This window comes from Bombina bombina, chromosome 9, assembly GCF_027579735.1.
Source record: "Bombina bombina isolate aBomBom1 chromosome 9, aBomBom1.pri, whole genome shotgun sequence".
Classification (NCBI taxonomy): Eukaryota; Metazoa; Chordata; class Amphibia; order Anura; family Bombinatoridae; genus Bombina; species Bombina bombina.
This window is the reverse complement of record NC_069507.1, coordinates 122,136,654-122,159,614: the sequence shown is the minus strand read 5'-3', so window position 1 is coordinate 122,159,614 and position 22,961 is coordinate 122,136,654. Positions and strand designations below refer to the sequence as shown.

Genomic DNA, 22,961 nt, shown 5'->3' with positions numbered 1-22,961 from the left:
TCAACAGAAGCCTCATTTTTAAAAGCCCATGTGGAAGCTACCGCTCTAGTAGAATGAGCTGTAATCCTTTCAGGAGGCTGCTGGCCAGCAGTCTCATAAGCTAAGCGTATTATACTCCTTAGCCAAAAAGAAAGCAAAGTTGCCGAAGCCTTTTGGCCTCTCCTGTGTCCAGAGTAGACAACAAACAATGCAGATGTTTGACGAAAATCTTTAGTAGCTTGTAAATAAAACGTTAAAGCACGAACCATGTCAAGATTGTGTAAAAGACGTTCCTCTTCTTTGAAGAAGGATTAGGACACAGTGACGGTACAACAATCTCCTGATTGATATTTTTATTAGATACCACCTTAGGTAAAAAAACAGGTTTGGTACGCAACACTACCTTATCTGAATGAAAAATGAGATAAGGGGAATCACATTGTAAAGCAGATAAATCCAAAACTCTTCGAGCCGAGGAGATAGCTACTAAAAACAAAACTTTCCAAGATAAGAGCTTAATATCTATGGAATGCAAAGGTTCAAACGGAACCCCTTGAAGAACCTTAAGAACTAAATTTAAACTCCAAGGCGGAGCAACAGGTTTAAACACAGGCTTGATTCTGACTAAAGCCTGACAAAACGCCTGCACGTCTGGAACCTCAGCCAGACGTTTGTGCAAAGGAATAGACAGAGCGGAAATCTGTCCCTTTAAGGAACTCTCTGACAAACCCTTCTCCAATCCATCTTGGAGAAAAGATAATATCCTAGGAATCCTGACCTTACTCCATGAGTAACCCTTGGATTCACACCAATGAAGATATTTACACCATATCTTATGATAGATTTCCCTGGTGACAGGCTTTCTCGCCTGTATTAAGGTATCAATGACCGACTCGGAGAAACCACGTTTTGATAAAATCAAGCGTTCAATCTCCAAGCAGTCAGCCGCAGAGAAATTAGATTTGGATGGTTGAAAGGACCCTGAAGTAGAAGGTCCTGTCTCAGAGGCAGAGTCCATGGTGGAAAGGATGACATGTCCACCAGATCTGCATAACAAGTCCTGCATGGCCACGCAGGTGCTATCAAAATCACAGATGCTCTCTCCTGCTTGACCTTGGCAATCAGATGAGGGAGCAGAGGAAACGGTGGAAACACATAAGCCAGGTTGAAGGACCAAGGCGCTGCTAGAGCATCTATAAGCGCTGCCTTGGGATCCCTGGACCTGGATCCGTAATAAGGAAGCTTGGCGTTCTGGCGAGACGCCATGAGATCCAGTTCTGGTTTGCCCCAACGTTGAATCAACTGTGCAAACACCTCCGGATGGAGCTCCCACTCCCCCGGATGAAAGGTCTGTCGACTTAGAAAATCCGCCTCCCAGTTCTCTACTCCTGGGATATGGATAGCTGTTAGGTGGCAAGAGTGAATCTCTGCCCAACGAATTATCTTTGAAACCTCCAACATCGCTAGGGAACTCCTTGTTCCCCCTTGATGGTTGATGTAAGCTACAGTCGTGATGTTGTCCGACTGAAATCTGATGAACCTCACTGCCGCTAGCTGAGGCCAAGCCTAAAGAGCATTGAATATCGATCTTAGTTCCAGAATGTTTATCGGAAGGAGAGCGTCCTCCTGAGTCCACGACCCCTGAGCCTTCAGGGAGTTCCAGACTGCCCCCCAGCCTAGAAGGCTGGCATCTGTCGTTATTATTGTCCAATATGGCCTGCGGAAGGTCATACCTTTGGACAGATGGACCCGAGATTGCCACCAGAGAAGAGAATCCCTGGTCTCTTGATCCAGATTTAGTAGAGGGGACAAATCTGTGTAATCCCCATTCCACTGACTGAGCATGCAGAGTTGCAGCGGTCAGAGATGTAGGCGGGCAAACGGAACTATGTCCATTGCCACTACCATTAAGGCGATTACTTCCATACACTGAGCCACCGAAGGGCGAGAAGTAGAATAAAGAACACGGCAGGAATTTAGAAGTTTTGACAACCTGGCCTCTGTCAGGTAAATCCTCATTTCTACAGAAGGAAACTCTTGTGAGAGGGGATAGAGAACTCTTCTTTTCGTTCACTTTCCACCCATGAGACCTCAGGAATGCCAGAACAATGTCCGTATGGGACTTGGCAATTTGGAAATTCGACGCCTGTATCAGAATGTCATCTAAGTAAGGGGCTACTGCTATGCCCCGCGGCCATAGGACCGCCAGTAGTGACCCCAGAACCTTCGTAAAGATTCTTGGAGCTGTAGCTAACCCAAAGGGAAGAGCCACAAACTGGTAATGCCTGTCTAGGAAGGCGAACCTGAGAAACCGATGATCTTTGTGTATCGGAATGTGAAGATAAGCATCCTTTAAGTCCACGGTAGTCATGTATTGACCCTCCTGGATCATAGGTAGGATGGTTCGAATAGTCTCCATCTTGAAAGATGGGACCCTGAGAAATTTGTTTAGGATCTTGAGATCTAAGATTGGTCTGAAGGTTCCCTCTTTCTTGGGAACCACAAATAGATTTAAATAGAAGCCTTGCCCCTGTTCCTCCTTTGGAACTGGGTGGATCACTTCCATAACTAGGTCTTGAACACAATGTAAGAATGCCTCTCTCTTTATCTGGTCTGCAGATAATTGTGAAAGGTGAAATCTTCCGTTTGGGGAAGAAGCTTTGAAGTCCAGAAGATATCCCTGGGACACAATTTCCAACGCCCAGGGATCCTGGACATCTCTTGCCCAAGCCTGGGTGAAGAGAGAAAGTCTACCCCCTACTAGATCAGTTACCGGATCGGGGGCCGATCTTTCATGCTGTCTTAGAGGCAGCAGCAGGCTTCTTGGCCTGTTTACCTTTGTTCCAAGCCTGGTTAGGTCTCCAGACCGGCTTGGACTGGGCAAAATTTGCCTCTTGTTTTGTATTAGAGGAAGTTGATGCCGCGCTCGTCTTAAAGTTTCGAAAGGCATGAAAATTAGTTTGTTTGGTCCTTAATTTGTTAGACCTATCCTGAGGAAGGGCATGACCTTTTCCTCCAGTAATATCAGAAATGATCTCCTTCAGTCCAGGCCCGAATAGGGACTGCCCCTTGAAGTGAATATTGAGAAGCTTAGACTTCGAAGTAACGTCAGCTCACCAGGATTTAAGCCATAGCGCCCTACGCGCCTGAATAGCAAAACCTGAGTTCTTAGCCGTTAGTTTAGATAAATGAACAACGGCGTCAGAAACAAATGAATTGGCTAGCTTAAGCGCTTTAAGCTTGTCAAGTATATCATCCAATGGGGTTTCTACCTGTAAGGCCTCTTCCAGAGACTCAAACCAGAAGGCCGCAGCAGCAGTGACTGGGGCAATGCATGCAAGAGGCTGGAGAATAAAACCCTGTTGAATAAACATTTTCTTAAGGTAACCCTCTAAAACTTTTTATCCATTGGATCTAGGAAAGCATAACTGTCCTCGACGGGGATAGTTGTACGCTTAGCTAGGGTAGAAACTGCTCCCTCCACCTTAGGGACCGTTCGCCATAAGTCCCGTGTAGCGGCATCTATTGGAAACATTTTCTTAAAAATAGGAGGGGGAGAGAACGGTACACCTGGTCTATCCCATTCCTTAGTAATAATTTCTGAAAACCTCTTAGGTATTGGAAAACATCAGTGTAAACAGGCACTGCATAGTACTTATCCAATCTACACAATTTCTCTGGCACTATAATGGTGTCACAGTCATCCAGAGTAGCTAAAACCTCCCTGAGCAACACGCGGAGGTGTTCAAGCTTAAATTTAAATGTTGACATATCAGAATCAGGTTGAAGCATCTTCCCGAGTCAAAAAAATCACCCACAGAAAGAAGCTCTCCTGCCTCAGCTTCGGCATATTGTTAGGGGATATCAGACATAGCTACTAAAGCGTCAGAGTGCTCTGTATTACTTCTAGCCCCAGAGCCGTCTCGCTTTCCTTGTAACCCTGGTAGTTTGGACAATACCGCTGTAAGGGTATGATCTATAACTGCCGCCATGTCTTGTAAAGTAAACGCCATGGGCGCGCTAGATGTACTTGGCGCCTCTTGAGCGGGTGTCCCTTGAGCGGGAGTCAAAGGTTCTGACACGTGGGGCGAGTTAGTCGGCATAACTTCCCCCTTGTCAGTTTCCTCTGGTGATAAATTTTTTAAAGACAGAATATTATCTTTATAACAAAGTAAAATCAGTACATTTGGTACACATTCTAAGAGGGGGTTCCACAATGGCTTCTAAACATAATGAACAAGGAGTTTCCTCTATGTCAGACATGTTTAAACAGACTAGCAATGAGACCAGCAAGCTTGGAAAACACTTTGATGAATGTAAACAAGCAAAAAATAAAAACGGTACTGTGCCTTTAAGAGAAACAAAAAAATGTCAGAAATTTAAAAACAGTGATAAAAAGCAGTAAATCTTATGAAATTTTTACAGTGTGTATAATAGACTAACAGAGCATTGCACCCACTTGTAAATGGATGATTAACCCCTTAGTTTCAAAACCGGATAAAAAAAAAAAAAACGATAAACGTTTCTCAACAGTCACAACAAACTGCCACAGCTCTGCTGTGGCCCTACCTGCCCATACAACGACTTTGGAAGGCACACAAACCCTTTAGAGAGGTCCTAAGTGTTCAGGGGACTCCTTCAGGGAAACTGGATGTCTCAAGCTGCAAAATCTAATGCGCATTTAGGCGCAAAAATAGGCCCCTCCCAACCTGTATTCACAGTGAGAGGGCCTAACAAAACTATCCCTAGGCAAAATCTAGCCAGCCATGTGGAAAAAACTGGGCCCCAATAAAGTTTTATCACCAATATATATAAAAAAACGTTTAAACACTTCCAGCAAACATTTTATTTTTCAGTAATGTGAGAAAGTAATAAGAATATTACCTTTTACAGCAAGCATAATACTAGTCGTTATTAAATCACTGTAATCAGGCTTACCTTAAATAAATCCGGTATTAACAGTATTTTTTAGCATATTCATTTCTCTAGAAAAATTTAAACTGCACATACCTCATAGCAGGAGACCCTGCACGCCATTCCCCCAGCTGAAGTTACCTCTCTCTTCAGTTGTGTGTGAGAACAGCAATGGATCTTAGTTACAACCTGCTAAGATCATCAAAGACCACAGGCAGACTCTTCTTCTACTTTCTGCCTGAGGCTAAAATAGTACAACTCCGGTACCATTTGAAAATAAACTTTTGATTGAAGATAAACTAAATAAATTCACCACATCTCTCTAGCTACTTCCTTTCTTGTCGAGAGCTGCAAGAGAATGACTGGGAGTGGCAGTTAGAGGAGGAGCTATATAGACAGCTCTGCTGTGGGTGATCCTCTTGCAGCTTCCTGTTGGGAAGGAGAATATCCCACAAGTAATGGATGATCCATGGACGGGATACACCTTACAAGAGAAATACAAATTTTTAGACATATACAGAATATGTCATGGATGTCTGAAAAATATAATAATAAATCCTTTTATTAGGGTGGTAAATTCCAGGGGTGGTATTCCTTGAACCTATAAATATGCAAGAAGTAATTACAGAACTACAAAGTTGGTACGTTTGATATTAGATCCTCATTTGGGGAAATGGATAAATCATCTAATACCTTAGTAGTATTAAGACAATATTTTGTTAGAATCATGTAATTTTCACAGTGACTATGTTGTACGGTTAATAATATTTCATAAGTAGTTTCTTAATATACTCTAGATATTAATATTAACACCTTAAATTCAATAGTTGGTTTCAAGTTCAATCAATGGTTATGTTTATCTATAATTGAAAATTAAAGTTCCCTTAACTAAAATAGACAGGTGTACATAGTGCTACCCTTTTTTGCAAATATTTCTTATAAAAGGTAATATAAATGGGGTTTACTATCAGATGTAGACTTATCGCTTTTCCCAGATTAATGAAGATTTGTCAAAAGCTAAACTCCTAAAAAGGGAGACAGGTCTATCTCCGAGTTTAAACCTCTGGGGGAGAGGGTATTAAGTTTGTAAATTAGCTCAGCTTCCTTTTTAAAGGAGCTTACCCTCAAAATCACCCCCTCTCCAGTCTCCTCTAACCTTACATACTCCCCAGAATTTCAAGTGTTGCAGATTGTTTTTGTGGACTTCCCTAAAATGTTTGTATAGGTAGGTGTCTAGATTGCCCTTTTCAATATTGCAGAGATGTTCTCTGATCCTGTCACGTAGTATTCTGGTGGTCTCACCAATGTAAATTAAGTCACAAGAACATTTTATAAGGTATATAACACCTTTCTGTGAGCATCTAATGATGTCTCTAATCTTGAAATCTTCCCCTGTCCCTGCTATATGAATAGAGCTACTTTTGCTACTATACCTACAGGCTCTACATAAATGGCAGGGGAAGAAACCTTTCAGATGATTTCCTCTCAGATCTTGATCTGCCAAAATGGTATTATCTTTCTTTAATTCACTCGGTGCCGGGATTTGTTTTTAATTTCTAGCTTTCCTAAATATAATTTTAGGTTTATATGCTAAAAGGTCTCCTATTATAGGATCCTTTTTTAATATGTGCCAATGCCTAGTAACTATTTTACGAAGTGTTTGATGGTTATTATAATCTGTAATGAGAGCTACGTCATACTCATTCTTATTGGCCGTGACAACTGGTATGCCTTTATCTTTATATTGTAAGAGAGAACTTCTTTCTGTTGTGGCAGCTCTATTAGTGGCTCCTTCTAGTTCCTGTTCAGTATAACCTCTTTCATGAAATCTCTGTTGGAGAACATTAATCTGTGTCTTAAAATCAGTATATCTAGAACAATTCTTTCTGATTCTAAGAAACTGTCCTGTAGGTATATTACCTTTCCATCTGTCATGATGGCAGCTCTTTTTATGTACATAGCCATTACAGTCCACTTGCTTAAAGAAAGTCCTAGTGGCAAGATTACCCTCGTCTATAAATAATTCTAGATCTAAAAATGAGATGGAAGTTTAACTGTATTTATAAGTAAAGTAGAGGCCTCTATCATTGGTATTCATAGCTTGGAAGAAGAGTTTTAGGTTCTCTTCCGAGCCTCTCAACACAATTAGTATGTCATCTATGTACCGTTTGAAGAGCACGAGATCCGCGGCAAACTCATGTGACCTGAGGAAATTATCCTCCCAATCACCCATAAATATGTTGGCATAGCTTGGCGCGAACCTCGTGCCCATCGCAGTACCTTACAACTGAAGATAATATTTACCATTAAATTCATAAATAATTGTTCTCCAATATAAATTTTATCTCTTTTAAAATGAACTGGCTAAGAGGTGTATCCATATTCTCATCTGAGCTTAAAATATTTTCAACCGCCTGTAGGCCTTTTCCATGATCTATGACAGTATACAATGATGTAACGTCACTTGTGGCAAGGATAAAATTTTCTTCCTATTTCATGTTTTCAATAAAGAATTAGCCAAAGATGAAAAAAGGGTGCTCTCATTGGGCTTATCTTTTGCCCCTACCACCACCCTTAACAAATTTAATACCCACATCCACGTAAAACAATTTGTTAGGAAGTTAACGTTAAAACGTTATTTTATGAGAAACCCTATTGAGAGGCAGACAAACCCTTCCAGATTTCCAAGAATTATCAGTGATACCGACGGGAATAAAACACACACTAATCTAAGACCAAAATCTAAATTTTATCCTTCTTATGCAAAAGGTTCAAATATAGAAACTTTTGAAAAGATGGTCCTTAAAGATTTAAAAGAGTTTAATCCTAAAAAAACAAAGCCCAAGTTTAATTTAACAAAAAAAAAAAAAAAAAAAAAAAAAAAAAAAAAAAAGAGAGAGAGATCATAGAAAGGTTACAAAAAGACAAACAAGTAGTCATAAAACCAGCAAAAAAAGGGTGGGGGGGTTGTCGTTATGAACAAAGCTAATTATATTACTGAGGCAAATAGAATACTTAGTGATTCAAAAACCTATAAAGTATTAGATTTGAATCCTACAAATAAAAGAAAAATCTTCTTTGCATTTTGGAGGAAGGAAGAGATGGGGGTATTCTTAATGATAACGAATTCAATTATTTATATCCCGAATTCCCAAGAACCCCCATCTTTTACTGTCTTGAGTACCCCCCAGGGAGACCCATTATCTCTGAAAATTTTATCCTTGCCACAAGTGACGTTACATCATTGTATACGGTCATAGATCATGGAAAAGGTCTACAGGCGGTTGAAAATATTTTAAGCTCAGATGAGAATATGGATACACCTCTTAGCCAGAAATTTTAAAAAGGGATAAAATTTATATTGGAGAACAATTATTTTGAATTTAATGGTAATTATTATCTTCAGTTGGAAGGTACTGCGATGGGCACGAGGTTCGCGCCAAGCTATGCCAACATATTTATGGGTGCTTAGGAGGATAATTTCCTCAGGTCACATGAGTTTGGCATGGACCTCATGCTCTTCAAATGGTACATAGATGACATACTAATAGCGTGGAGAGGCTCGGAAGAGAACCTAAAACTCTTCTTCCAAGCTATGAATACCAATGACAGAGGCCTCTACTTTACTTATGAATACAGTAAAACTTCCATCTCATTTTTAGATCTAGAATTATTTATAGACGAGGGTAATCTTGCCACTAGGACTTTCTTTACATAAGTGGACTGTAATGGCTATGTACATAAAAAGAGCTGCCATCATGACAGATGGAAAGGTAATATACCTACAGGACAGTTTCTTAGAATCAGAAAGAATTGTTCTAGATATACTGATTTTAAGACACAGATTAATGTTCTCCAACAGAGATTTCATGAAAGAGGTTATACTGAACAGGAACTAGAAGGAGCCATTAATAGAGCTGCCACAACAGAAAGAAGTTCTCTCTTACAATATAAAGATAAAGGCATACCAGTTGTCACGGCCAATAAGAATGAGTATGACGTAGCTCTCATTACAGATTATGATAACCATTAAACACTTCGTAAAATAGTTACTAGGCATTGGCACATAGTCAAAAAGGATCCTATAATAGGAGACCTTTTAGCATATAAACCTAAAATTATATTTGGAAAGCTAGAAATTTAAAACTAATCCCGGCACCGAGTGAATTAAAGAAAAATAATACCATTTTGGCAGATCAAGATCTGAGAGGAAATCATCTATAAGGTTTCTTCCCCTGCCATTTATGTAGAGCCTGTAGGTATAGTAGCAAAAGTAGCTCTATTTATATAGCAGGGACAGGGGAAGATTTCAAGATTAGAGACATCATTAGATGCTCACAGAAAGGTGTTATATACCTTATAAAATGTTCTTGTGACTTAATTTACATTGGTGAGACCACCAGAATACTACGTGACAGGATCAGAGAACATCTCTGCAATATTGAAAAGGGCAATCTAGACACCTACCTATACAAACATTTTAGGGAAGTCCACAAAAACAATCTGCAACACTTGAAACTCTGGGGAGTATGTAAGGTTAGAGGAGACTGGAGAGGGGGTGATTTTGAGGGTAAGCTCCTTAAAAAGGAAGCTGAGCTAATTTACAAACTTGATACCCTCTCCCCCAGAGGTTTAAACTCTGAGATAGACCTGTCTCCCTTTTTAGGAGTTTAGCTAGGAGGGGGGATGACAGGGAACTAATATAAAAAAAAAGGGAAGTTTAATTGGATTGTTATATTAAATGCCCTTAGACCTTATGGCATGAATAAGGAGTATGACATGTTCGTTCACATTTTATCATTTTTTTTTTTTTTTTTTTGATTCATTAACCTTTTGCTGCCGTTATGCTGTTGTATTTCGTCCAAACGGCGCTGGGCTTTAGCGCCGTTATGACGGAAAACAACGTCATAACCAACGGCTGTCCTGAAGCCTTCTGAGCTTCCTGGATTTGATTGCAGTCTGGAGGGCGTTGCTAGATGTTACGGTACCAACAGGATACCAAGGGTTAATACCAGATGGAAGATGCCCTGAATGTGAGATCAGCAACTCACAACCCAGCTAATTCTCCCCCCCCCTCAAACATGAGACCAGGCTCCACATTGAAGGTTAAAACAGAATGCCATTTTATTGAAGGCTGTATGCCCAGTATTTATGCAGGTCTGACCCCTGATGGGGGGTTGAAAGAATATTGTACATTAGAGGGAAAACGCCCTTTGACATGATACAATAGAATTACATTACTTAAGCAGATAAACAATTTAAACACAAGAAAACAATGCAGTCGTCCTTATCACCTAGCAGTGAATGCTTATCACATAAACTTAATTACAGTACACAATAGCTGCTGCCAGGACCTGTCTTTAGAAAATAGCTTCTTAAAGCTGAACAAAGTTAACTCTTTCAGTACTGACAGAAGGGTCTGTCACATAGCTCCCCCCTTGTGGAACACTCCGGCAGACCCGGCTTGACCCTTTGGCGGGTCAACCTGGGGATGACCTGACTAGGAGGTGGTAGGCATGTCAGTTTGCCGGGGCAATCCATCTGTATTCCCGTTATGAGAGAGAATTCCTGCCCGTATAAATAAGGGTTCAACTTCTTCAGTGCCCAGACTAGGGCTAAACAGTCCTTCAAAATCTCATCAGCTTCTTTACGAGTTTTTTGTACCTGCTCTTTATAGGTATCCACAATCCCTTCATACTGACATAGGGTGCCCTTGAGTTGCTGCACCTCACTATGAGCCAGCGTCAGCTTCTCCTCCAGTGTCACTAAGTTTGTCTTTAATGTTTCATGTTCCACTCTCAAGCTGGTGTTTTCTGCAGCCTGTCGGTGCAGCTTGTCTAGCAGTGATTCCCGTTCTAAACGTGCTTTTTCCTCTGCGCTCCTCTTCTCCATCAGCGCCTTGTAACGGGACTTCCACGTATCAATAGCGGATAGAGATTTACTGAGCTCAGCGTCCCGGGGCTCAGCAGCAGGTGGGTCAGTCTCTGCGGCACGGATCTGGGCACGGGTAGGCACAGGGTTAACATCGGTGGGACCCATGGGAGTATAGGCAGAAACAAGGGGGGCCAAGTTATTTCCAAGGAGAACATCAGCAGCTAAGTCCTTCTTGACCCCCACATTCACAGGTCTAGCGCCCCCTCCCCAATCCAAATGTACCTGGGCAACAGGTAGGCGGAACACAGTGCCCCCTGCTACCCTCACAGCCACAGTGTCTCCAGTGTGCTGTTTCTCAGACACCAAGTTCTTTTGAAGCAAGGTCATGGTAGCACCAGTGTCCCGTAGACCACTGACCTCCTTCCCATTCACTTTAACCAGTTGCCGGTTATTCCGGTGGGCAGCTTGCACGGGGTCTGCTTCATGTAGGATGCCCCAGCATTCTTGCTCCTCTACGTAGTGGGCCGCAGGCTGAGGGTTACGTGGGATTCCGCCGGCGGGTCTTCTCCAGGACTGTGCTTGGTTCGCTGCGTTTATGGGACACTCTGTTCTTTTGTGCCCTAGTTGCTTACATCCAAAGCACCGAATAGGTTGTGAGTAGCCCCGCAAATTGAACCGGGCTCTCTGAGGGTAGTTCGTGGCCGGAGGCCGTGTGGTATAGCGGTGCGCCGGGGGTTGGTAACTGGCAGCTGCTGGGGTGACTGGGGGTCTGTACTCCACTCTAGCAGGGGGCTTAGTGGTAGCAGTGTCCAGTTTGCGGGCATCCGTATACTCATCTGCCAGGCGAGCAGCTTCATGAAGGGTGGAGGGTTTACGGTACCAAACCCACTCTCTAACTCCTGCTGATAACTTGTCAAAGCAATGTTCCAACAGGAATAGCTGCAGCATCTCTTCCCCAGATACGGCTTGGCACCCCGCCATCCAGTAAGATGCTGTGCGGTGCACCTTATATGCCCACTCAACGTAGGAATCACCAGCCAATTTAACAGTGTCTCTGAACCGCCTCCGGTATGCCTCCGGTGTAACCGCATACCTGGAGAGCAGAGCCTCTTTTACAGTATTATAATCCCCGACTTCCTCATCTGGAATGGCCCGAAAAGCCTCACTGGCCCGGCCGGATAATATCGTGACCCAGTCCTCTGCGGGTACCTTGTGTAGTGCACATTGCCTCTCAAAATCCGCAAGGTACCCATCAATCTCTCCTTCTGTTTCCAGGAAGTTTTTAAAAGCTGCAAAATTTACTTTTCCCTTTTCCACTGGGGTTGCTGTGACTTGGGCTGCTGCAGCGCCGCTTTGGCGAAGTAGGTTGGCCTCCACAGCTGCTATGACCCGGTCGATAATTTCGGCAGATGGGTTGGGGCCATAATATGCCAGTCTTATTTTAACCGCCCGATCAAAGCTTGCTTCTTCAGGGGTTCTGTCTGATATGCTGGGCCCATTGGTTCCTTCGGTCCCTGGTACTCCTTCCATCTTAGTCAGTATTGTAATAATCCCCCTCTTCCTGAGGTTACTGGCTTGTGTAGTTGCTCTTCTGGGCGATAAGGATCCTCCCGTCGCTTGCCACCAATTGTTACGGTACCAACAGGATACCAAGGGTTAATACCAGATGGAAGATGCCCTGAATGTGAGATCAGCAACTCACAACCCAGCTAATTCCCCCCTCAAACATGAGACCAGGCTCCACATTGAAGGTTAAAACAGAATGCAATTTATTGAGGGCTATATGCCCAGTATTTATGCAGGTCTGACCCCTGATGGGGGGTTGAAAGAATATTGTACATTAGATAGAGGGAAAATGCCCTTTGACATGATACAATAGAATTACATTACTTAAGCAGATAAACAATTTAAACACAAGAAAACAATGCAGTCCTTCTTATCACCTAGCAGTGAATGCTTATCACATAAACTTAATTACAGTACACAATAGCTGCTGCCAGGACCTGTCTTTAGAAAATAGCTTCTTAAAGCTGAACAAAGTTAACTCTTTCAGTGCTGACAGAAGGGTCTGTCACACTAGCGTTATAGGGATGCCCCCCAGACCCGATCCAATAATTTCAATTTGTCTACATCGGGACAGTTGTTCCAATGTAGACACTTTATCCTCGGCAGGAAAGGGTTAATTTAAAATAATGTGTTGTGTTTTTAAAGGTGCCACTAGAAGGTACTGAGCACAGGTATTTCATACAGGTAAATTGTTTTAGGTAATTAAGCAACTTGTTGATTCTAGTGTGCTATTTAAGTATGTAATATCATGAATCAGATAGCATGATTAAGGTTTGAAAGCCCGAAACGTTGCTACCTATTGGATTCACACACTGGAATAAAATAAGGTGAACTTCAGTGTTGTGGAGCTTTGTGTCTTTTTTGTTAAAGTTTGGAAGCATAGTAGCATCCTTATTTTTTGACTAACATAATTGCTAGACAAGTGGAGCAAAGTTGCACAGGGGGAATCGCTAACAATACAGGCATTTGTGAAAATTAACTGATAAATCTTGGTCCCTTTCCATTGTGACATATTTACAAGAAAAATTCACAGTCTCCCAGGGAACTCCGTTTAACTCAACAATAAGAAGTAAATAAAAAACTGGGCTAGAAAACTAAATTGATGAGTAAATATGGTCCCCTGGCTCCATTAAATCTGTAGAGATGATTAACCCCCAGTGCTTGAGCCTTCTAAACCTAAGAAAAAATAATGCACTTACCTTGGAGCTGCAGCTGTGGGGCAGGCACAGAATCCCATGTCTGACAGATCCAGACAACTTCTGACAGGGACCTGGAGAAAAAGCAAAAGCAGAGTAACCAACCCTGGCTTTCCATATGGGGGTTAGCATAAATTCTTGGAGGAGAAACAAGGACAACCCTGCTGACCTACAACAGCTAACACAACTCTTACTCAAGAGGATTAAATGGACACAGCATTACCCCTATCCTTGTTTGCAGGGAAACTACCCATTAAAGGATAAATAATATTCTTCAGGGCAACATCTTTTTATTATATTTTATTGATGAAGCGCCAACATATTCCGCAGCGCTGTCCATGGATATAATTCATTTAGATAAAACAATGATAAAAAAAAAAAAACACACTTGTAGGAGACAGGACACAATGTACAAACACATACAGGAGGAATTGAGGGCCCTATTCCCGTGGGAAATTACAATCTAGAAGGATAGTGTCAGGGTGCCGGGAATCAGACAGACGAGAAGTGCAAAAATAATCACACCTTTATTAATAGCAAAAAATAATAAGTCCACAAGTCAAATAAGCCAGGAGTCAAAACCAGAGCTGGTAGTCAGACGAGCCGAGTCTGGAGCCAAAGCGAGTAGTCAAACGAGCCGGAATCAGTAACAAGGAGAACAGCAGAGTCAGGAACAAGTGAGGGATCAGGAACCAGGAGGGACGTCAGAGACAGGTAATACACAGGAACTGGAACTCTCACAAACAGGTCTGAGACAACGCAAGGGCAAAGCATACTGAACAGAGGTCCTTTAAATAATAAGTGATTACATCACAATTCTGAGACTACAACCTGTCTCACATGGATGATGTACACCAGTCTGGCCATAAAAGGGAGTGCAGGAAATGAGCAGCATCACACACTATGCACCAGAGTCAGCAAGAGACGTGAGTAAAATGGCTGTCAGCAGCATATGGCAAACAAAGCAGGGAAAAACCCCTGACAGGTAGGAGGTTGAGAAAAAGGAGGTGAGGACCGCAAGATTGAGAAAGATGTTAATGCAGAGTTAGAGGAGGGAAATGTTGTTAGGCAAGTGAGAATTTATTATTTAGTTGCGTGGTAGGCTTCTCTGAACAGAAAAGTCTTCAGGGAGCATTTAAAGGAAGAAAGATTAGGGCAAAGCTTGACAGCACGAGGGAGAGAGTGTTCCAGAGGGTAGGTGCTGCACGACAGAAGTCCTGCAGTCTAGCATGAGAAAAGGTGATAGTCGCGGATGCAAGGAGCCGGTCATTGCTGGATCTTAGTGGACGGGCTGGAGTATACTTGTTTATTAGAGAGGATAGGTAGAGGGTAGTGGCGTTGGTGAGAGGGTATGTAAGGGTAAGAATTTTGAATTTAATTCTGCTGTGAATGGGGAGCCAATGAAGGGACTCGCAGAGAGGTGCAGCAGATACAGAGCGACGGAAATGTAGATCAGCCTGGCAGAGGCATTTAGAATGGATAGAAGGGAGAGGCTATTGCAGTAGTCAAGTCAGGAAATAACAAGGGAGTGGATTATTAGCTTTGTGGTGTTAGAGCTCAGAAATGGTTGAATCTTGGAAAGATTGCGTAGATGGTTGCGGCAGGAAGTATAAAGCAATTGGATATGGGGGACAAAGGATAAATTGGAGTCTAGTGTAACTCTGAGGCAGCGGACTTGGGGCGATGGGGAAATAGTGATGCCGTCAACAGGGATAGAGAAGTCAGCGTAGAGCTTGAGGGGGGGGGGGGTATAAGAAGGAGCTCAGTCTTGGACATGTTAATCTTTAGGAGGTGAGAGGCCATCCAGGAAGAAATACCAGATAAGCAGTCGATGACATGAGAAAGGACAGAGGGAGAGAGAGCAGTATAGTAGTATAGAGTAGTGGCCAATATTTTTAGCAGAGAAGATAGTTAGTAACCTTAGTAAGGGCAGTCTCAGTTGAGTGTTTGGGGCGGAATCTGGATTGCAGGGTGTCAAGCAAGGAGTTAGTGGACAGGAAGTGGGTTAGGTGATTGTAAACTAGTTTTTCCAGGAGTTTTGATGTTAGTGGAAGCAGTGATATGGGGCGGAAGCTTTCAGGAGAATTAGGGTTGAGATAGGGTTTTTTTTGAGTATGGGAGTGTGACTTTTGCGTGTTTGAAAGAAGATGGGAAGGAGAGGAGAGAGGAGGAGAGAGGAGAGAAAGGTTGAAGATGTGGATAAGAGGAGGAGTGAGGGTGAAAGGGAGGGAGGGTATTAGATGGGAAGGGATAGGGTCGGGCGGACAGGTAGTGAAGCGTGAGGAAGATAGTAAGGAAGAAACTTCATTCTCAGTGGCTGGATGGAAGATGCATAGGGAGACAAAGGGAGTAATTGGGGCCTGTTGTTGGAATATTGCAGGTTGGTGTTGGAATGTTGCTTCGGATAGTACATGTTTTGTTTAAAAAGTAGTCTGTCAGGTCTTGAGCACTAAAGACAGATGGAGGGGGTGGAGCAGGAGAGTTAAAAGGTGGAGAAGAGTCGTTTAGGGTTTGAGGATAGAGTAGATATGAGAGAAGAGAAGTAGGTTTGCTTGGCTAAGTGAAGGGCAGTGGTACTAGTGGGCACTGCTTGAGGGAAGGAGTGGGTTAAGAGGAGGCAGTCTGTGAGGGTTATTTCTTAAAAATGGCACCAAACTTTAAGGGTGCGGCTTATACTCGGAACAATACGGGTACATACATACAGATGTGTATATATATATATATATATATATATATATATATATATATATATATATATATATATATATATATATATATATATATATATATACATACATATATATACAAACACACACACACACATATATATACACATATATATACACCCCTATACATATACAGGTGGCCCTCGGTCTACAACGGTTCAATTTACACCGTTTCAGAATAACAACCTTTTTTCCCAGTCATGTGACTGCTATTGAAAAGCATTGAGAAGCAGTGCATTGATTAAAATAGCCAGTAGGTGGAGCTGTCCGCTTGTGTTGCAGCAAAGCCAAGCAAGCTGAAATTAATCAGTTTAACTAGACCTGAGTTATCGAGCAGATTACAAAGGAACAAGATCTTCCTGTATATAAATCAGTCCAAATTGGAATGCATAGAAAGAACTGTTTGCAGAAAAATGCAAGTGAAGTCTGTGTTGTGTGATTATTTTATTAGGTTTATAATGCTGTTTAGCAAATGTTTTTGTTCATTTAACTTAGTTTAATTATATATTCTATGTTGTGTGATTATTTTATTAGGTTTATAATGCTGTTTAGCATTTAAAGTCATTTCAAAGTTTTAAAAATAATGTATTAGGTGTTATTTATGACAATTTTGAGAGAGGCCTGGAACCTAAATCCCTCACTTCCCATTGACTTACATTATAAACTGGGTTTTAATTTACAACCATTCCTTCTGGAACCTAACCCCGGCGTAAACGGAGGGCTACACACACATACACATAATATATATAAATTTTGATCACTCTCTTGCTTTCTTTATTTGAAATGCAAGAAAGTACGTTTAGATGCCGGCCCATTTTTGTGAACAACCTGGGTTGTTCTTGCCGATTGGTGGATAAATTCATCCACCAATAAACAAGTGCTGTCCAGAGTACTAAACAAAAAAAAGCTTAAATTACTTCTTTTTCAAATAAAGATAGCAAGAGAACAAAGCCAAATTAATAGGAGTAAATTAGAAAGTTGTTTAAAATTGCATGCTCTGAATCACAAAAGAAAAAAATTGGGTACAGTGTCCCTTTAAAGCTTTTGCTGGGGTATTCTTTGCCTCCTCCTTGTGGCCAGGATTTGAATTTCCACTAGTAATTAGAAAGGATTTGTGGACTCTCCATGCCATTGGAAATTAATTGTGATTTACAGTAGATCAGCATGAAACACAGGACACACGGCATAGTAAGCTACAATTTAGGCCTAGTTTCCTTTGAGGTGGTAAATTGTGGAAACTGGTGATAAAAACCAATTATCTCCATTAAGGTATATGGAGATTTTTTGTTACCAGCAGTTTCCAAATTATAGCACCTCAATGAAAACTAGACCTTAAATTTAGGACAGAAAAACCATCAACTAAATGTAATTCAAACAAAAAAGGCTGATATCAAATTAGGTGAATGTGCCAACTTTCAACTGAATTGGAAATATTACAGCAAATAATTAGCAACCATAAATAAATATATTGCTCAAAAAGTATTTACTACATAGTGACCTTTTTTGTAATGGGCAAAATAAAAAAATAAATAGATTGATCTATGAGAGTGCTAGGGTAAAATGAAGCCTATTAACAGGGGTTATAAGAAATAAAAGTTTAAAGTAATTTTTGGTGCATAAACAAAATCTGTATAACTTGGAATGAAAAACTGGAGCATCATGAAGGTTGTTTTCCCAGTTCTTACCTAAGCACAACGTGACGTACAGCAGGCCCATGCGCAAGTCCAAACGAAAGAACAAAATAGTATTGGCAACTTTGCTGAACATGAAGATATTACCTATATGCTGTTCAATTGTGACTGGGGGAAAAAAAAAAAAAAATCAGTGTCAGATGTGAAAATACAGGACTTGACAAGTTTGTTAAATGTTCTAGTTGCTTATATTTTTTTATATAAATTTATATACATATACACTACCTGTATTTATAAATTGGAATATTTGTATTAAAAAAAATGCCTTCAAAAAATAGTCACTGTATCAATAACAATGAAAAATGATGGTTAATTTAAATTGCATGCTCTATCTGAATCATGAACGAAAACAAATTTGGGTTCAGTGTCACTTTAAGCCCTTAACCCAAAATTACATATTTTAAAAAAATAATAAAGTTGTGCAGTACTTTGCTTATTGTACTGCACGGCATACACACACATATATATGGCTAAATTCCAAGATGGGCACTTTTAGATGTGGTCATGTACTGTGCAAAAGCTGTCACTATACTACAAGGACAAACACATTAAAATCCCAAATTACAGGACAAACATTCCAAATAAGAAATGCAATGGATTGAACATCCCAATTTGTTATCTATTTAATAAATTGCAAATTCTGTGGTCATCAGTACGTAGGGATCACAACACGCTTACTCAAAGACCAAATTCGAGAGCATCTACTGTCTCTAGATGAGAAGGAACCAAGGACCCCCATAGCAAAACATTTTAGACAACATGGACATGGCCCTAATTTCTTCTCATTTATTGCAATAGATTCTATAGGGAAACACCCTAGAGGGGGAGATAGGCTACAAAAACTTCTCAGGAAAGAAGATTTTTGGAATATAAAACTGCAAACTAGACATCCTGAGGGTATGAATAAAATGCTTGATGTGGATCTTTTTGTTGAATGAATGTTCACACAAAAAAAAGTGTATTATGTACTACAATATAGCAGTACTATTTTACGCCCCTGCCGTCTTACTTTTTCTTTTTATTCTCTTCTAACCCTACCTTTGCCCAACACAAAGCATATTGGATTTCTTCCTCCTTTCTATATTTGAGAAAAAAATATATATATATTTTCAGATATAATTATTCATCAGGAATTGTTAGGGAATTTTTAGACCTTATTAATTCACATTAGTTGCGACATATATACTTAATTTGATATTTTTTACACTTTTTTTTATTTTTTTATTAAGTGGATATTGTTCTTAAGCACAGAATGAATATATAATTTATATATATATTTTTTTTAATTATGTGTTTTTTTTTTAAACTCATTGAATTGTTTAAACTGTTTCTTACGTAATGATCAAATTAACTTCTGTTTTATATTTTGTCTGTAACTATGAAACAATGTAACAATTTCTATATCTGTTTTGTAGTAATTGTTGCTACATAAATGAGTTTTTTTTATAGCGCGTAAACATTATGTTTGAAGACATCTAAATTGACAGGAGGTGAGTTTATCTCCGCCCATTTCACACAGCTGAGTATGATGAAGCATACTGCCATTGGTCAGAGATGCGTACTTAAAAGGGACATTAAACACTTTGAGATGGTAATGGAAGTGCAGAACACTGTTAAATCCAGCACAACCATTGGCTGCACACTCTAATGACCTATGTATAACTGCCCCTAATTGGCCACAGCAGAGAAGGTAACACAAGTTACAACATGGCAGCTCCCAGTGTTTTATAGACACTAAAACTTTACACTTATTTTGTCACTTTTTAAACAACTAATGAAACTTTAAAAAATACATCTACATGTTAGTCATGGACTAATCTCTTCTTTGAATGCATCATTCTATCTAGCATGTATTTAGTGTTTAGTGTCCCTTTAAGCCCTCCTTTCAATAGATTTGTTAGCCTCTGATTAAGCGAATGTGCGAAACACATCATGTGTTTGACTGTCTACCTATCATTGTTTGGAACATTCAAATAAACTGAACTATTAAGCTTTTGACCTGAAATTCTGTTTGCTGTTCCTTTGTGTGTATACATACATATACAGTTGCAAGAAAAAGTATGTGAACCCTTTGGAATGATATGGATTGCTGCACAAATTGGTCATAAAATGTGATCTGATCATCATCTAAGTCACAACAACAATAGACAATCACAGTCTACTTAAACTAATACACAAAGAATGAAATGTTGCCATGTTTTTATTGAACACACCATGTAAACATCCACAGTGCAGGTGGAAAAAGTATGTGAACCGCTAGACTAATGACATCTCCAAGAGCTAATTGGAGTGAGATGTCAGCCAACTGGAGTCCAATCAATGAGATGAGATTGGAGGTGTTGCTTACAGCTGCCCTGCCCTATAAAAAACACACACCAGTTCTGGGTTTGCTTTTCACAAGAAGCATTGCCTGATGTGAATGATGCCTCACACAAAAGAGCTCTCAGAAGACCTACGATTAAGAATTGTTGACTTGCATAAAGCTGGAAAGGGTTATAAAAATATCTCCAAAAGTCACGGTAAGACAAATTGTCTATAAATGGAGAAAGTTCAGCACTGCTGCTACTCTCCCTAGAAGTGGCCGTCCTGTAAAGATGACTGCAAGAGCACAGCGCAGACTGCTCAATGAGGTGAAGAAGAATCCTAGAGTGTCAGCTAAAGACTTACAAAAGTCACTGGCAAATGCTAACATCCCTGTTAGCGAATCTACAATACGTAAAACACTAAACAAGAATGGATTTCATGGGAGGATACCACAGAGGAAGCCACTGCTGTCAAAACAAAACATTGCTGCACGTTTACAGTTTGCACAAGAGCACCTGGATGTTCCACAGCAGTACTGGCAAAATATTCTGTGGACAGATGAAACCAAAGTTGAGTTGTTTGGAAGAAACACACAACACTATGTGTGGCGAAAAAGAGGCACAGCACACCAACATCAAAACCTCACCCCAACTGTGAAGTATGGTGGTGGGGGCCATCATGGTTTGGGGCTGCTTTGCTGCGTCAGGGCCTGGACGGCTTGCTATCATCAAAGGAAAAATGAATTCCCAAGTTTATCAAGACATTTTGCAGGAGAACTTAAGGCCATCTGTCTACCAGCTGAAGCTCAACAGAAGATGGGTGTTGCAACAGGCCAATGACCCAAAAATTAACAGAATGGCTTAAACAGAAGAAAATACGCCTTCTGAAGTGGCCCAGTCAGAGTCCTGACCTCAACCCGATTGAGATGCTGTGGCATGACCTCAAGAAAGTGATTCACACCAGACACCCCAAGAATATTGCTGAACTGAAACAGTTCTGTAAAGAGGAATGGTCAAGAATTACTCCTGACCGTTGTGCACGTCTGATCTGCAACTACAGGAAAGGTTTGGTTGAAGTTATTGCTGCCAAAGGAGGTTCCACCAGTTATTAAATCCAAGGGTTCACATACTTTTTTCCACCTGCACTGTGAATGTGTACATGGTGTGTTCAATAAAAACATGGCAACATTTCATTCTTTGTGTGTTATTAGTTTAAGCAGACTGTGATTGTCTATTGTTATGACAGAGGATGATCAGATCACATTTTCTGACCAATTTGTGCAGAAATCCATCATTCCAAAGGGTTCACATACTTTTTCGTGCAACTGTATGTGCAATTATGTATGTGTAAATATATATATATATATATATATATATATATATATATATATATATACACACACACATACATATATATATATATATATATATATATATATATATATATATACATACATATATATACACATATATATATACATACATACATACATATATACATGTATATCTATATACATATACATACACACACCGTATTTTTCCGGCGTATAAGACGACTGGGCATATAAGACGACCCCCTACTTTTCATTTTAAAAATATAGGGTTTGTGCTATACTCGCCGTATAAGACTACCCCCCTTACCCCCTCAATGAATGCAACAAGCACACCAAATAAAAATTAAAAACCATCAGATTTCATTTCAATATGGTAAATTTAATTCAAATGCTTATGACATGAAGGTACATAGCAGGAAAACTCTCACTTATAAACATAAGGCTGTTTGCCATTAAGCATGTAAACTCACTTATAAACATAAGGCTGTTTGTCATTAAGCATGTAAACTAACTTATAAACATAAGGCTGTTTGTTATTAAGCATGTAAACTCACTTATAAACATAAGGCTGTTTGCCATTAAGCATGTAAACTCACTTATAAACATAAGGCTGTTTGCCATTAAGCATGTAAACTCACTTATAAACATAAGGCTGTTTGCCATTAAGCATGTAAACTCACTTATAAACATAAGGCTGTTTGCCATTAAGCATGTAAACTCACTTATAAAACATAAGGCTGTTTGCCATTAAGCATGTAAACTCACTTATAAAACATAAGGCTGTTTGCCATTAAGCATGTAAACTCACTTATAAAACATAAGGCTGTTTGCCATTAAGCATGTAAACTCACTTATAAAACATAAGGCTGTTTGCCATTAAGCATGTAAACTCACTTATAAACATAAGGCTGTTTGCAATTAAGCATGTAAACTCACTTATAAACATAAGGCTGTTTGTCATTAAACATGTAAACATAAAACAGTGCAAGTGGATTAAACTTTTAGGAGGAAGATAATAAACAATAGAGAAAGAGCAAGTGCCGGACAAGTCGCCCATCATACCGTAACTTCAAGCTACCGTATTTTTACCGGTTTTGCTGGCATTACAGTTTCCCTTTAAAAGCCTTCAAAATCCTCCTGTTCGTCATCTGATCTCATAAATAAATCAATGATATCTTGTGATACATTTGTAAGGCAGTCATCGTATGGATCTAATTCCGTATCAGATGGTGTGGTCTCAGTTTCGGCTTCCTCTTCATCTTGCCACAAGTAGTCATCCTCCATACCATCTAATGAATTTGATATGCCACACTTCTTGAAAGACCTGATTACTGTTTCTGCATTAATATCATTCCAGGCTTTTAGGACAAACTTGCAT

At 40.2% G+C, this 22,961-nt stretch overlaps 1 protein-coding gene across 1 annotated transcript in view; it reads right to left on the bottom strand.

Annotated features, from left to right (window-relative positions):
- TMX2 (thioredoxin related transmembrane protein 2) overlaps window positions 1-22,961 on the bottom strand; it is a 243,673-nt gene that overhangs the window by 180,855 nt on the left and 39,857 nt on the right. The window contains exon 3 of the mRNA XM_053692336.1: window positions 17,941-18,054. Coding sequence (XP_053548311.1) covers window positions 17,941-18,054 — 114 coding nt within the window. The remainder of the gene's footprint in view (window positions 1-17,940; window positions 18,055-22,961) is intronic.